Source organism: Saxophila tyrrhenica (assembly GCF_035928015.1).
Source record: "Saxophila tyrrhenica strain CCFEE 5935 chromosome Unknown scaffold_6, whole genome shotgun sequence".
NCBI lineage: Eukaryota > Fungi > Ascomycota > Dothideomycetes > Mycosphaerellales > Extremaceae > Saxophila > Saxophila tyrrhenica.
This window is the reverse complement of record NW_027041738.1, coordinates 272,454-287,854: the sequence shown is the minus strand read 5'-3', so window position 1 is coordinate 287,854 and position 15,401 is coordinate 272,454. Positions and strand designations below refer to the sequence as shown.

At 55.6% G+C, this 15,401-nt stretch overlaps 5 protein-coding genes across 5 annotated transcripts; 3 read left to right on the top strand and 2 right to left on the bottom strand.

Annotated features, from left to right (window-relative positions):
- Nucleotides 1–747: 747 nt before the first annotated feature.
- ned1 (lipin Ned1) lies at nt 748–4,946 on the top strand (the record flags this gene model as incomplete). The annotated part of the gene is made up of 2 exons (XM_064801405.1): nt 748–3,238; nt 3,967–4,946. The coding sequence occupies 2 exons, from the start codon at nt 748–750 to the stop codon at nt 4,944–4,946; spliced, it is 3,471 nt and encodes a 1,156-aa protein (XP_064660035.1).
- A 318-nt stretch (nt 4,947–5,264) lies between these two features.
- LTR77_004150 (uncharacterized protein) lies at nt 5,265–6,711 on the top strand (the record flags this gene model as incomplete). The annotated part of the gene is made up of 5 exons (XM_064801404.1): nt 5,265–5,315; nt 5,383–6,398; nt 6,454–6,539; nt 6,599–6,610; nt 6,659–6,711. 5 exons carry the CDS (start codon nt 5,265–5,267, stop codon nt 6,709–6,711), a joined length of 1,218 nt encoding a protein of 405 aa, XP_064660034.1.
- A 68-nt stretch (nt 6,712–6,779) lies between these two features.
- LTR77_004149 (uncharacterized protein) lies at nt 6,780–8,744 on the bottom strand (the record flags this gene model as incomplete). The annotated part of the gene is made up of 3 exons (XM_064801403.1): nt 6,780–7,190; nt 7,240–7,676; nt 7,820–8,744. 3 exons carry the CDS (start codon nt 8,742–8,744, stop codon nt 6,780–6,782), a joined length of 1,773 nt encoding a protein of 590 aa, XP_064660033.1.
- A 936-nt stretch (nt 8,745–9,680) lies between these two features.
- YET3 (Endoplasmic reticulum transmembrane protein 3) lies at nt 9,681–10,615 on the bottom strand (the record flags this gene model as incomplete). Its single annotated transcript, XM_064801402.1, has 4 exons — nt 9,681–10,053; nt 10,107–10,210; nt 10,265–10,399; nt 10,595–10,615. 4 exons carry the CDS (start codon nt 10,613–10,615, stop codon nt 9,681–9,683), a joined length of 633 nt encoding a protein of 210 aa, XP_064660032.1.
- Nucleotides 10,616–10,973: 358 nt separating this feature from the next.
- DUS3 (tRNA-dihydrouridine synthase 3) lies at nt 10,974–13,279 on the top strand (the record flags this gene model as incomplete). The annotated part of the gene is made up of 2 exons (XM_064801401.1): nt 10,974–13,120; nt 13,192–13,279. 2 exons carry the CDS (start codon nt 10,974–10,976, stop codon nt 13,277–13,279), a joined length of 2,235 nt encoding a protein of 744 aa, XP_064660031.1.
- Nucleotides 13,280–15,401: the final 2,122 nt, after the last annotated feature.

Genomic DNA, 15,401 nt, shown 5'->3' with positions numbered 1-15,401 from the left:
GAGGGGAGAAGCGGGTGTTTGCATGTGAAGGGCCTGTTTCGATGTCGCACCGGCACTTGCGCTTTAAGGTTGCTCGCTTGTGCAAGCCTCTCCCGCTGCAGCCCGAATGATGCAAATCACCATCCTGGCGGGCATCCGTTGGAGCGTTCATGTTGTTCGATCCAACTCGAACACATGTTCCAGGTTGAATAGAACAATTGACAAGACCGACAGCTTGTTGCACATTCAGCTGACCCAGAAGTCGACATACAATATCTGTGCCTCCGACATCTACCCGGCGCATACTACCTTCCGACAGTGCTCACAGCTCGCCCTGCTGATCGTCGAGCTTCAACAACGTCTCAACATCCGTCCTTGTTCGTACAGCCACCTCACATTACTACGTTGGCATTGGAAGCCAGACCACATCTTGAAGGCCATACAGCGCTCCCTGGAGTTGACAAACATCTCCAACTCTACCCCAGCCTCCGCCCTCCGCAGTGACGTGACGTCTGTGCATTGCTCGTGATCATCCTTCCGCGGCTCAAGCACACCAAACACCCTCGCCTGACCCAAGACCACGTCTCATTCTTACCTGTGCGTGACGACCGACTGCTTGCCTCGACTGCTACTCGCATGCTTGACTACGATGTTGTAACTGCGCGATATCACCTCCCCTTGCAAGGCGGCCTCATACACTCGGCCAACCTTTTGCATCCACACAGGCTGCGCATAACTACCACTGCTCCCTGAACTGAGCGCATCACCATGCAATATGTGCGCTCCATCTCCGGCTCCGTGGGCGCCGCCTGGAACTCCATCAACCCGGCCACCCTCTCCGGCGCAATCGACGTCGTCGTCGTCGAGCAAGACGATGGCTCCCTCGCCTGCAGTCCCTTCCACATCCGCTTTGGCAAATGGCGTCTACTACGGCCCTACGAGAAGAAGGTGGAGTTCAAGGTGAATGGCTCCAAGCAGGACTTTCCTATGAAGCTGGGCGAAGGCGGCGAGGCTTTCTTTGTGTTTGAGACGCAGGAGAACGTACCGGAAGCGCTGCAGACCAGTCCGTTGGTCAGCCCAGCGGCGAGTCCACGGCTGCAGCCTAGTGCGATAGAAACACCTAGACTGCAAGAGCCCGATCCTTTCGAGTTGGAGAATGCGCTGAATGGCGGCACACCGGGGAAGAAGAAGGCACATGGGAAGAGTGCGAGTGAAAGTATACCGGTTCCAAATGTGGCGGCAGGAAGGGCGTATAGTGATGCCGGACAAATGACGCCTTCACGGACACATCTGGATGCGCCGTTCAGTCGTAGGCCGCTGAGCACCGATGTGTCGGAATACAGGCAGTCGCCAAAGCTGGAGCGCAATGTTACGGACAGCGACTTGCCCATGGCGAGAGCGGCCATCTCGAACTCGCTTGATAGCAGCAAGCCGCTCTTTAACCCGCCCGACTCACGGCAACGACCTACATCGCCTCTACGAGCGAGGACGGATCGCTCGAGCAGTCCTCCGCCGGTGAATACAGAAGAGGCACGGACACGAGCAATGAATCTGTCTAAAAAGCTATGGACATCGAACATCAGCAACCAGGTCACAGACTCCGGGGATTTGATGCTGGATATGACGGGCTACAAGAGCAGCGACGGGGAAGCTCTACACGCAGAGGCCATTGCCCGGCAGCTGCTGTCTGAGGAGATAGATGGTCCTTACGATATCGGTGCGCTGATTGGCGCGGATGAGAACGGCAACATCTGGATATACAGCAGCGAAGAGGCGAAGGAAGCGGCTGGAAACAAGGCATCGAAAGGCCTGGGCATCCACGGCTACCATTCCGCGGATGCATTGTCAGACCCCGGCTACCACAGTGACGAAGCCAACGATGCTTCCTCCGACACCAAAGTTGAGCTTTCGAGCTCACACTACCGTCGAGACTCGGATAGCGCAGTAGGCATGAACTCTGAACCTAATTCACCAAACAACGCTGCCACCGCCGGCGACCCTAACAAGAACTACGCCAAAACCCTCCGTCTCACCTCCGAGCAGCTCAAAACGATGGACCTCAAAGCCGGCGGTAACTCCATGTCCTTTACCGTCAACCGTGCGACTTGCCATGCCACCCTCTGGTATTGGCGCCACGACGTCCCGATTGTAATCAGCGACATCGACGGCACCATCACCAAATCCGACGTCTTGGGTCACGTCCTCAACACCATCGGCCGCGACTGGACGCATCAGGGTGTAGCTAAGCTCTACACCGACATCGCCTCCAACGGCTACAACTTCCTCTACCTCACCAGCCGCTCCGTCGGCCAAGCAGACACTACCAGGGGGTACCTCGACGGCGTGGCACAAGATGGCTATCGACTACCCAAAGGCCCCGTCATCCTCAGCCCTGACCGCACGATCGCCGCCCTGCGACGCGAAGTCTACCTCCGCAAACCCGAAATCTTCAAAATGGCCTGCCTCCGTGACATCATGGCCCTCTTCTCCGGCCACGGCGGCTCGAACAACACCTCCGCCTCCGCAGACGCCGGCCTGCACAACCCCACCCGCCCCGGCGCACTAGGCAGCGGACGCGGCCGAGGTGGCTCGCCCTTCTACGCCGGCTTCGGCAACCGCCTCACAGACGCCTTGTCCTACCGCTCCGTCAACATCCCCTCCACCCGCATCTTCACCATCAACAGCATGAGCGAAATCAGCCTCGACTTGCTGAGTCTGAACAACTACAAAACGGCCTACGGCACCATGCGCGAAATTGTAGACCACTATTTCCCGCCCGTCGGCCTGCTCGTCAAAGGCGGCGGCGAGGAATTCACGGATTTCAACTACTGGCGCGAGAAACCGCTCGATATCGTCGATTTCACGGACTCGGAGAGCGAGGACGAGGATAACGCTATCCACCACTCGCTCGCCCGCAGGGCTGACTCGGGGGGGTTGAAGCAGAGCTTACTCCTTAGCGAGGACGAGGCGGCGGACGAGATGTTGGAGTCGAGTTATTTTGATGGGAGAGGGAGGATGAGTTTGGAGGAGAGCGTGGCGGGGGAGAGTGTGGCGGAGAGTGAGGTCGAGGGGGAGGATGATGAGGGGGAGTTGATGGGGAGTCTTGTGTTGGATGAGGAGGAGGAGGGGGATGGGGATGATGAGATGGAGGAGGAGAGTGGGGATGAAGAGGGGAGTGCGCCGCGCACGCCGGAGAGGACTCCACGAGTGGGGCAGGAGGATAGGGAGGCGACGCCTAGGCGGTCGGAGGACTTGGTGGGTGAGCGAGGGAGTGGAAAGGGGAGGGGTGTTGGGTAGAGATGGGCAGCGTCAAGGGTGTCGTTGATGTTTTGCGATTCTCTGGTTTCTAGCAAGCGAGCGAGCGAGCGAGCGTCTGTCTCTTGATTGATTGCCGATTCTTCAAAAGTTCTCTTCAACTCATTGCACCTTACAACCTCACCTCCCTTCTCCTATTCGCACAAAAAGGCCTCTCGGTGCTCGAGAAGCGCCTCCTCAGCCAGGCCACAGTCGAATTTCGGATTCTGAGCCAGCCAGCCGGCTGCCGAAGCTCGCGCGCCTCTTCTCGAAGCCCGCAACGATTCTCGGCTCTAGACGGCTTGTCAAGGGAGGGAGAAAACGTGACATGCGTTAGCGTGGTTTGCGAATGGGCCAATCAGAGGGAGGTTGGGCGTCTGGTCCTGCTTGACTTCGATGTCTCTGAACTTCGACTTCTAACACCCACGACATTCTTGTGACAGCGTAGGCGAGGCTAGTGAGGATGTAGCGATGTATGCTATGACTGGTTCGGAATGCTTGCTAGGGGATTGTTGAGAGCACGGGTAGGAGTGAGAGGTAGCGGGCGCTGCGATGGATCACTGGCGTCTGGTATCCGACTCTGGAAGTTCGAGCATGGCTGTCACGGATTGATCGGCGTTCAAGTCTGGAGAACACAACTCAAGCCATGGCCACAAGATCTCCATATGCAACGGCGCGACATATCGGCAACAGCAATCGTCACGCCACCCCTGATCTTCGCAGGTCTGGTGCTGACACTATGGACATGGAAGTGTTTGATGATGGTTGTCTTCCAGGACAAGATCATCTACATGCCTAATATGCCGCCTTTCTCGCGTTCGGAGACGATGGAGGAGTACTTGCCGCAATGCCAGCCGGTTGACTGGAAGATGCAGCATGTTAAATCCAAGGATAGAACGAAGCTTGCGGTCTGCTGTGGGAGTATGGCGTCCACCTCTAAGACGCTGGATGATGCGAGCCGAACAAGGGTTGTTATATGCTACTTTCAGGGCAACGGAGGCTCGCTCCCGCCTCGACTACCGATGCTTTCGGCTGTGCTTAAATCTATTGCAGCGCAGACGTACGATTGTGAAATCACGATGCTCTGTCTCAGCTACCGCGGCTACTGGCAGTCCTCCGGCCGCGCGACTCAGTCTGGTATCGAGCTAGACGCGCAAGCTCTCCTCGAGCACGTAGTCGAGCACTACGCCTCCTCGGGCGAAGACGTCAAATTCATCCTCTGGGGCCAAAGCATCGGCAGCGGCGTCGCCACAACAGCAGCCGCCTCTTACCTCACCCGGCCCGGAAGCGCAAAACTCCCAATATCAGGCCTAATCCTCGAAACACCCTTCACAAGCATCAAATCCATGCTCGCGGCCCTCTATCCCCAGAAATGGCTCCCCTACCGCTACCTCTGGCCGCTCCTCTGGAACCACTGGGACAGCGTTGCCGCTTTGAACACAATTGCGGATGCAGGTCATAAGCCGAAGATTCTGCTCCTGCCTGGGTCGAAGGATGAGGTCGTGCCGGCTGAGGAGGCTGATAGGCTTGAGCGGGCTTGTGGGGGGCTTGGGCTCGAGTATGAGAGGAGGGATGTGCTGGGGGCGCTGCATCATGAGACCACAACCAAAGCCCCTGGGCGACATGCTATTGCGGCGTTCATCGCGGAGGCTGGCACACCCACTTCGCCATGACCTGGTGAGTGCTGGTCCCACCCCTCAGCACGAGAGCTGACGGGGTAAGCAACTCCCAGGTATCAATAGACAAGCCTCCCAACACAGTATCTCACACTCTTGCCGACCGCAAACCTATAAATCATTACTTTACTTACGATGGACAACATCCATCGTTTCCCAAGACTTCACCACCTGCCAAATCTAGCTTAGCTCCTGGCTCCACTTCACTTCCTCGATCTTGCTGTGTTGTTACACTCGCTTCTTCTCCGACCTGCTTATATATCGAGAAGAACAAAATTCCATACGAAGACAAGCTTGAGCACAGAGAACAGTACGATGGACGTTTCCAAAATTCGCAGCCATTTTCCGGCGTTGGACCAGAAGCAAGTGTTCTTCGATAACGGGAAGTTCGAACGTCGTTCCATGCCTTAACGACTTACTGACACTCTCGTAGCTGGAGGTTCGCAAGTACTACAAGAAGTCATCGACTCGTCAGGGACCATCATTCCATCCCCAAGAAACAACCGCTCTAACAGACGACAGCATCTCCAAGTACCTCGCAACCAACAACGTCCAGCTCGGCGCCAGCTACCCCATCGGCCAAGCCTCCACCAAGCTCGTCGACGAAGGCACCAAGGCCGTAGCAAACTACATCAACGCCTCCCCCGAAGAAGTCGTGCTCGGTCCCAGCACCACCCAACTCTTCCGGAACCTGTCCCAGTCTTTATACGATTACATTACGCCAGACTCCGAAATCATCGTCTCCAAACTCGACCATGAAGCCAACATCGCCTCCTGGGTCCAGCTCGCAAAGGACAGAGGCGCGACGCTGAAATGGTGCGAACCAGAAGACAAGACGAACCCGCAGATCGCGCCCGATGTACTTCGCAAATTGATGAGTGACAAAACGAGACTCTTCGCCTGCACGCAAACCAGCAATATCCTCGGAACGATCAACGACGTCAAAGCCATCGCAAAGACAGTCCACGAGGTTCCCGGAGCGCTGTTCTGCGTCGACGCCGTAGCGTACGCTCCGCACCGCGCGATCGATGTTCGGGACTGGGGCGTCGATTTCTACTCCTTCTCCTGGTACAAGCTGTACGGCCCACACATAGCATGTCTCTACGCTTCCAAACCAGCACAGAAGCACATGCGGACGCTGGGACATTACTTCAAACCAACCAACACGCTTGAGAATCTGCTAGGACTAGCGGCAGCGAACTACGAGCTCACGGCTTCGATACCGGAGGTGGTGAAGTATCTGGAAGCGGTGCCTTGGGAGGAGATATCGAAGTATGAGGAGAAGTTGCAGAAGATTCTGATTGATTATCTGAAGTCGAAGGAGGAGATTCAGATTTGGGGTGAGCCGGTGGCGGATCGGGGGAAGAGGGTGCCTGTTATTAGCTGGAGTGTTAAGGGGAAGAGTAGTAAGGAGGTTGTGGAGGCTGTGGAGGGGAAGAGTAATTTTGGGTTCCGGCAGGTTTTGCTTTCCTGTGGTTGAGGAGTATTTGCTGATACCTCGCAGATGGGGAGCGTTCTACAGTAATCGACTTGTTGAAGAAGTGCTTGGTCTGGATCCTGTTGATGGTATTGTCAGGGTATCGATGCTACGTAAGTTGCTCCCGTGCCTTCAGTGTAATGAAAGGCCCATGCTGACGTGGCTTCTCCAGATTACAATACCGGTAAGTCTTCACCACTGCAGCCGAGAACTCTCACTAACAACCATGCAGAGGACGAGATTCGTGAGTTCGTGAAGGTGTTTGACCAGGTAGTGTTCCAATAGGTTGCGACTGCCGGAGCACGCAATCACCAGATGACCTCTCTTCCTGTCCTCCCTGCTGGCATCCTCGATCAGCTCTGAGACGTGCTGTTGCCTTCATCCCCAAGAAGAACCGGATGTTTCGCTGCCTGCCCCCATGACATCCCGTATGTCCACTCAAAAATCTGGGCGTACTCGGCCATCTTGTCCATGATGCTTATATCACGCTTCGCTGCCTCGACCATCGCGTGCGCATACACCATAAATTGCGTCTCATGCACAGCGTCGTTCCTTGCCTTGCGCCTAGTCGTGTTCGTCAGAATGTCGAACTTTTCCCCGAAGCCAAACTTTGTCAGACCGCGCTCTTCAACAAACTCTTTAAAAAAACGTTTGGTCTTCTTCTGGACAAATCGATCGGTTCGGTCCGACGAGCTGTAGGAGGCGGCGACGTCTTGGTTGACTTCTGCCGGAGCGAGATCTTGGTGCTGCCATCCTGACGGCATCTGTTATACGTTAAATCGGATATGTAGGAAAGACTTTGGTAGTACCTACACCATTATTTGTCTTGGCGTCGACCATCTTATCAACCCAATCATCAATCATCTGAGCTTCTCCAACGATTATCTGCCAGGAGGAGAAGGCGTTCACACTTCCCTCCAGATTAGAGACGCGCTTCTCGAGCTCTTCGAATCTTTGTTCGACGCTGGCCCTAGTGTTGCTCGCCATCTGGGTAGTACGGCGTGCCTTCTTAAAAAGTGCGTGGGCGGTTTGAGGGGATATGATAGCTTCAGTCGCAGGATCGATGTTCTCCTTTTCAGGATCCAGACTTGCGTTGTCGTAGGTCCGTTGGATGTCGTCGACCGGAGCAGAGAGCTGCTCAAGGATGTCGTCGAGTTGGTTCAGCGCTTTGCGCTTAGATGAACTGCGGGAAGCCATCTTGTTAGCTTTGTCGATGTATAAGAAGAGAGGCTTTACCTTGGTCAGGTACTCTTGACGACAAGTGCACGTTACTCTGTGCAACTGTGTGCAGGCAAGAGCGAATACTTATATAGAAATGGCCACCTTTTGGCCATTTGAGTTTAGCAGACCCCACAGCTGATTACCTACGGAGGGTATCTCCTGCACTGCATACCGCACAATCCAACAGCATCGGTAGTCATGATCTTGTGAAGAACTGTACGGAGAGTGTGCAGGTCATGCAAGCGATTTCGCTGCTCTGGCCACTCCTCAGTCTTCTTGCAATTGCCAATCCCATCGCGCAGACGTTGGAGCAGTGGGTCGACATCTGCATCATTCTTGCCTCGCGTGTTTGGTCTCGGTGTGATCTTGTACCATTGCGGGGGTCTTCCGATGGCTGTAGACGATTGTTGTTCTGCATCGCCTGCTGGCTCTTCTGTAGCTGGCTGTGGTGATGCCACACTGGCCCTCTTGGAGACCTTCAGGCTCGACATGTCTCTCCCACTACCATACACGCTGCTTTGCGAAGGACGCTTAGCAGGTGCAGCGGAAGTTGAGCCTGCTGGATCGCGGCTGGGCGCCTTGCCCTTGCCACCCTGGGCAGTCGTGCTGGGGGTGGAAGAGTGTCTAGCGCTGTCAGCAGGGACATCTTTCTGCTTCGCTGCTCCACGGATCTGATATCCAATGGAGCCTCTCCTCGCCAACCCATCAGCTCGTGCAGCCAGCGGGTGCTCACGGCTGGTGAATTCGTCCTTCACCTGTGCTTGTGCGGGCGCCTCACGGGACAGTGGCTGCTTTGTCTGGGGAACATCACCAGGTGCCGCTGATGGGTTTACAGCTGAAGCAGTCCTCTCTGTCAGATGGCTAGAGATGGCTGTGGTTTCGCGTTCAGGCTCGTTTTTGATCTCGTGGGGTCTAACATTGGTGTTGGTAGCAGGTTGCTGGTCGATCTCTGCACGCTGCGCTCTCTTCAGCGCTCTCTTCGCTTCGATTTCGGCTTTGAACCTCGCCTTGGCTTCGGCTGCTGTCTTGTTCATCTGAGTCCCGGTGTCCTCGCGAGCTTTACGGCGACGTTCTTCGAGTGCCTCCTCGGACGCCATGTCGGGCAGCGGGTGAGCGTGCTGGGCAGGTGTTTGCTCCGTACTGATGATTCCACAAGTAGTGCATCCGACTGGAGGCAATCAGATTTGTCGGCGGTACACCCCACCCTCGTGGTGGGTAGCGACCCGTGATCTCCTTTCAGTCTTTGCTGACATCACGAAGGTTGTCCTGGCAGCCTGAGCTCCTGCCACGAGGACACGTTGTTGCAGAGACAAGCCTCTAATACCTCCGTGGGTTTAGCAAACGTTGGTTGCAGACCTGGTAAGGTGCGTTAGCTTGGGATATCGTAAATCGAGAAACGTGCCAGTTACCGCGAGGGTCCTCTTAGCCCCGCAGAGTGACAGACCGTCAAAGGTATAAAGTGGTATTTCAAAGGAGGAGTCTTTGGTGGGCGAGCTGTCAGTGAAGCCTAGCCATGGACTGTCCCACGAATGTCCCGTGTCTCGTCAATGCCGTGAGGTGCAAGTGCAGCTGTGCGTCTCGATGGCGCGTCACTGAGGTACCATTTGCATTGCTCTGCAAGAGACGCAGCTTCGAGGTGTTTCTTAAGGTTGCTGCCGTCTTGTTGGAAAACTAAAGTTGTGGTTGTGGAGGGGTCCATGGGTGGAAGTAAAGTGAAGACTGAAGCTGAAGTCAAGTTGGTGTTGTTGAGCGAAGCCGTGACATGTGACACGTGCCCCACTTCGATCAACATTGTTTGAGGAAGGAGCGACCGGTGGTGAAGCAATTCATAACTTTTCTGTCAATTCGAAGTCTATACAATGCAGGTCCGCCTCTGGCTCCATAATAGAACTCCCCTAGGTCTGATAGCATCGCTTCTCTCCTTGATGCTACGCGCGAGACTACTCCCTCGCGTCCCGTCGTCTCGTCATACCACCAGCCACGATAGACATGCTCCCATCTCCGCGCCTGTCCGTCTCCATTGGCCTGCTGATTTACCTCGCCTTCTTGTTGGAGCCGTCCTGCTGCGTCATCTGGTCGCCAAGCTTGTTGTACTCGTTGCTCAAGCCTTGCGACTGCTTCTTCATGGTCTCGAGATCGCGGTCTTTTTCAGCCAGCTCCTTCTTCAGGCGGCCAATCTCGCCGAGCTCGCCAGCCTCTCCAAGCTTCGAGGCGTTCTTGTCGTTCTGTGGGGACTCGCCGCGGAGCGTCTTGACCTCTTGTTCCAAACGGAGGACGTCGAGGATCATAACGTAGGTGCGGTTCAGGATGAGGGAGAGGAAGAGCGTGAAGCCGCAGAGGTACATGTTGCGCTGGGAGTAGAACTTGCGGGCCTGGACTTCCATGCGTTCGCTACCGGCCACGCCGCTGGATGGGGATCAGTATGGGACTTGGAGTGGTCTGCAAATGCTTTGACTTACGCTGCGGCTCCGCCCTGGAACTTGGCCTGTGACAGCTCGAGCTGAACGCGGTACACCCGGTTGACGCTGTCGATGAACAGGATGAGGATGAAGATGAACGTAATCTGCGCATACAATCAGCACCAACGCTAAAACATCCAGGGCTGTTTCCAGCTCACCTTCAACCCATATTGTAACTTGGCTATTATGGGGCTCTCCGAAATGAAGGTGAAGAGGCTGCGCTTGATCTTGAAGGGCAACGGGATGATGAGCGTCATAAACACCACCATCTCGAAGACGAGAAGGGCGAAGACCTGGTTGCATACTTGTCAGCTTTTCGTTCTCTTTGCACGCGGTGGTACGAGGTGGTTGAGACAGGTGCGTAGATCAGGCTGGGCATTTTGGCGGTTGCTTTGCTTGCAAGTCGTGATGGCGTACGGTTGGAGGGGCAAGAGTGGTGGATGGTGGTTGTTTGTTGGAAAGTTAGAGAGAGAGAGGGGAAGACCTACGAGACTGTAGTAGAGCGTCATGGCTGCGGTTGTGCCTTGTTTTGGTGGTTGGTGGGGGATGAGGTGGAGCTTATTTGGCAGGTCCCGCTGTGGTGAACTGCACAGGTGGTTGGGTTGAGACCTTCGTAGGTCTGAGTGTGCGTGCGTGAGGCTCGTGGAGAAGAAGTTCCTTCGAATGTCTGTAGAAGGTGAAGATAAGGCAGGGAAGGAGGGAAACAAGTGATGTGGCCTCCGTGCCTGCCAAGTTGTTCCGCGGCCGACGTCAGCGGGCAAGAGCGGGCTCGTGCGCAAAAGCCTAAATGGTGAAAAGACATGTGAAACTTCACCAAGTAAATTCGTTAGCGAGACTTCATCCACAACGGTGAAGGCGGTCACGATAATGGCAGCAGACGAAGTACCAGCGATGCCCCCATCATCTAGTGATCAAGCGAACGGTCACACAGAGGCCAAACACAGGCAACGGGATGAACAGAACTCTGGTGGCGACGTGCAAGAATCTCCTAGGAAGAGAGTGAAGCTCGACCCGGACACGACATCAACAACCGATGAAGGCCAGTCAAAGACGGATGGCGAGCCACGATCGGACCGCCAAAAAGGCATTGCTCCAATCAAGAAAGAATTCCTCGTCGACATCTCTACTCTAGACCCAACCGCCCAACAGGCAGACGATGATGCGGCCGAAGCATCAGGCAGAGGTCACGAAGACAAACTCGCTGCAGGACGCGGCGGGAAGAAGACTCAAGGTGGGCAGAACCACGCTCGCCAGTACGGGCAGTCGAGGGACGCCATTCAGCTCTGCAAGTCTCGCTCCCTCGCTAATGAGTTCGACGAGCTTAATTGCTCGTTCGGCACCAAGTGTAAATGGGAGCACGACATCAGAAAGTATCTCAAGGATGGCAAGCGTGAAGATCTGTCAACCTTCGATGGAGTGTGTCCGATCTACGAAGTGAGAGGCAAATGCCTCGCCGGATGGCGTTGCCGCTTTGCAGGGAGCCATTCGAAGGAGGTCGAACATGAGGATGGTAGGAAGGAATTGGTGCAGACCCAGAAAGACGTGGGACAGGATTTCGGGGCTGCTAAAGATGCTGACGAAGAAGAAGGGGTGGGCGTCGGGAATGTGGTCAGTATCGGGGACAAGATCAACTTGAGAAAGCGCAAATTCCCACTGCCAAAGTCCGACGGGTATCTACAGTATCTGGAAAGAAAGCGCAATAATGGCTCTGAGAATGCCAAAGCACCACCCGTTAAGGCTGAGCCAACAATGAAGACGGAAGATGAAGAGACCAACGGTGTCCACGACGCCAGAGCTAGCTACACCGAGCCTCCGCTCAAGCCCTCAGAGAAGCGGCGTATCTACTATGGCGCAGAAACGCCAGTTCTGGCACCACTCACAACGCAAGGCAATCTACCGTTCCGCCGTCTCTGCGTGTCTCTCGGCGCAGAAGTCACATGGTCCGAGATGGCCATGGGCTTCCCGCTCATCCAAGGCGAGAAGCAGGAATGGGCGCTGGTGAAATGCCACGAGTCCGAATTGGCGCCTCCAAAGTACACACCGAAAGGCGTGGTCCAGAATTACGATAACGCCAAAGACCTCAAATTCGGCGCTCAAATTGCTGCCAACAAACCTTACATCGCGCTCAAGACCACGGAAGTCCTCACCGCACTGTGTCCACACTTGCGCGCCATCGACCTAAACTGTGGCTGTCCAATCGATCTTGTCTACAAACAGGGAGCTGGCTCGGCGCTTCTAGACGCCCGCTCGAAGCTGGAGAACATACTGCGAGGCATGAATGTCGTATCAGGAGAAGTACCCATCACCGTAAAGATCCGCACAGGTGTCAAGGATAAGCAGCCCACAGCCGAGAAGCTGTGTCGTCGGCTCGTGCTAGGCGGTGAGGAGGCTCAGGATTCTGGCGAAGGACCATCCGGTGTAGCGGCAATCACGCTCCACGGCCGCAGCAGACAGCAGAGATACACCCGTAGCGCCGACTGGGAATACATCGCTGAATGCGCCAACCTCGTCCAGAACCTCCGCTCCGACCGCGCAGAAGTGACAGACACCGTCCGTGAACCCGACGCTCGCGACCTCTCAGCCTCCGCAAAGCCAGACGGCCTACCCTACTTCATCGGCAACGGCGACATCCTCTCCCACGTCGACTATAACCAGCACATGGCCGAAGGCAAAGTCGACAGCTGCATGATCGCCCGTGGCGCCTTGATCAAACCCTGGATCTTCGAGGAGATCGCCACGAACCAGTATCTCGACAAATCCGCCAGCGAGCGTCTGGGCTACATCGAGCGCTTCGCTCGCAACGGCCTAGAATACTGGGGCTCGGACGAGATCGGTGTGGGCACCACGCGGCGGTTCTTGCTCGAGTGGTTGAGCTTCAGCTGTCGTTACGTGCCGGTTGGGATTCTGGAGCACTTGCCGCCGAGGTTGGGCGATCGGCCGCCGGCGTTTAAGGGGAGGAGTGATTTGGAGACGTTGTTGAGCAGTGCTAACTACAAGGACTGGATCAAGATTAGGTGAGTTCTTTTCTCCCTGCGTGGCAAGAGGTCCTCTTTTCTCGGGAATGACGGCTAATGCTTTGAAATAGCGAGATGTTCCTCGGTCCCACGCACAAGGACTTCCACTTCCAGCCGAAGCACAAGTCGAACAGCTACGAGATCGAGGCGGAGGGTTGAGGATGGTAGGTTAGGCCGACCACTCGCTGCACGCGGTGGGAGACCTCAAATTTGCCTCCCAGCCGAACATGTCGTTGTTTACTGCAGACCTGAAGGTGTCTGGCCTCATTAGAACGTCGTGATGAATCTCACTGGCATTGATGGCTCGGCAACGCTTCACAGCAAGATGATGTTCATGCGATGACCATGACTCGAGAGGAGCTGAAGACCACGAGACGTTTTTGGCAGATTGCATAGCTCCTCCTCCGCGGACAGAATCTCGTGATACCGTGTGCCCGTCTTCCCCAGTCATCCAAAGTTCTACAAGGCGCATTCTAGACTCCGCTTCCCTCCACATCGTCAGCCCTGTCATCCTCAAGCCAAGATGTCCGTCTGAAGAACCAGCATGCTCCATCCCGTTTTAAGGCAAGCCACGCAAACCTACCGAGCAGAAGTAGTATAAGGTCTAAAGGTCCGTCGGCCGTTGATTACTGATTACTGTACAGCGGGCGACGGCAGGATCGCATCAGAACTACGGGTTGTGCCGCCAAACTCCGCTCTCCAAGCACGACGCGCAATACTTTGTTAATGGGAGGATGTTGAGAGTTCAGACATTAAATCGCCACGCTGATCGCGCAATAGCTGTATCGAGCAAAGCGACCGAGCAGACGCGACACCTCTCAGCTCGCATCTCGATGCGCACACAAGTGGCGTGCTCCTGGGTGACAAAAAAAACCGTGACAGCTAAGCGGGATCTTGGCAGAGAGCTGTCACGGCTTTTTTGTCACCCAGGAAGCGTGGTAAGAACATTAAATCACTGGAACACAGCGAAGCGCGGCGACAAGTACCGAACCGCCTGCGAGCGATGCGATGCCGGCACGACGCCGAATAACCTTCGAAGCGCCTGGAGCGGGATGGCTGCGCGCTGCACAACCCTCACTCCTGCATGTCGCCTGTATGCATGCCTGTATGCGCGCAGCGGGCTGCAGTCCGGGGGCGGCCAGGATTGTATGTAGACAATATAACCAGTCTGCGCGTCGGGGGCGAGGTACGTACTGTTTATCGTAAGAACTATGCAGTGGGTGTCGCTTATAAGGAGTGGTGATGCCATTGCTGCTCTTGGACGACGAGGGTGATTGTTGATGTTCTGTCGAGGCCTGAGATTGAGGATGACGTCTGTTTTTGACGGCTCGAGATGCCGGAAGGAGTAGATCTCGTCTCGTGAGTGCCGTTGCCTCTCTCCAGGCCACTCTTCACTTCTCGTGAAGGTGGGCACGGTGGCTCTGTTGGAAGACGTCGACCTCGGTAGATACAAGCTCCCCAGCATGCGCTTGTAGGGTGGGTTTCTGTTGAGACAACCTAGTGGCCACGAGTCACGGACATCGCCATCGTGGAGGACCAAAGTCTGTGCGACACGACAAGGCGACCCAGACGATGCTTCCCGATGGATTCTCGAAGCCAGCTGCAGCAACGGGATGGCTTGAAACTCTACCGCGCTCGATTGGATGTCGCTGCTGCGGCGCTCGTGGAAGATGGCTGGCAAACTGGCAGATTCTCGGAGAGCGCTGTCACTTTCTGACGACCGTTTGCAAGGGCTTGGAAGCTCACCCGGACGTCTGGGATGACCCATGGCACGGCGTGAGAGGGAAAGCGGCTTCGGTTTGATTGGATAGATCTCCCACGTCGGCTCCTGCAGGCCAATGTCATCGTCTGCACGTTGCATAGGCATATCGTCGACCGCCTCTTCGAGAGGGTTACAGTCACTCGGGAATATTACCTCTGCCTCTACCTCACCCTCGTCCTGACCATCGTATCGTAACTACCCACGCATCTCTATACCGTTACCAGTCTTCAACAACGTGCCAGACCTCTCGGATCCGTCAGATTGGTCAGATTGCCGGACTGATTAAGCTCATCGATTTAAGTGGAGTCACATCACCCTAACAGCGAGGCGGACTGAGGACTCGACACTCGCTTGACCGTTGCCCAAGCTGGCTTCCTCATCTCAAACACCGCCGCCTCTTCACTCACGTGGGACGAGTGTAGAGTCGACGCCCGTCAGCACTCCCTTGTCCGCTGCGTATAGCGACCACCGGCGCCACTCGAGGGAGGCCGACCTACTTCACATTCACAGTTACGGCAA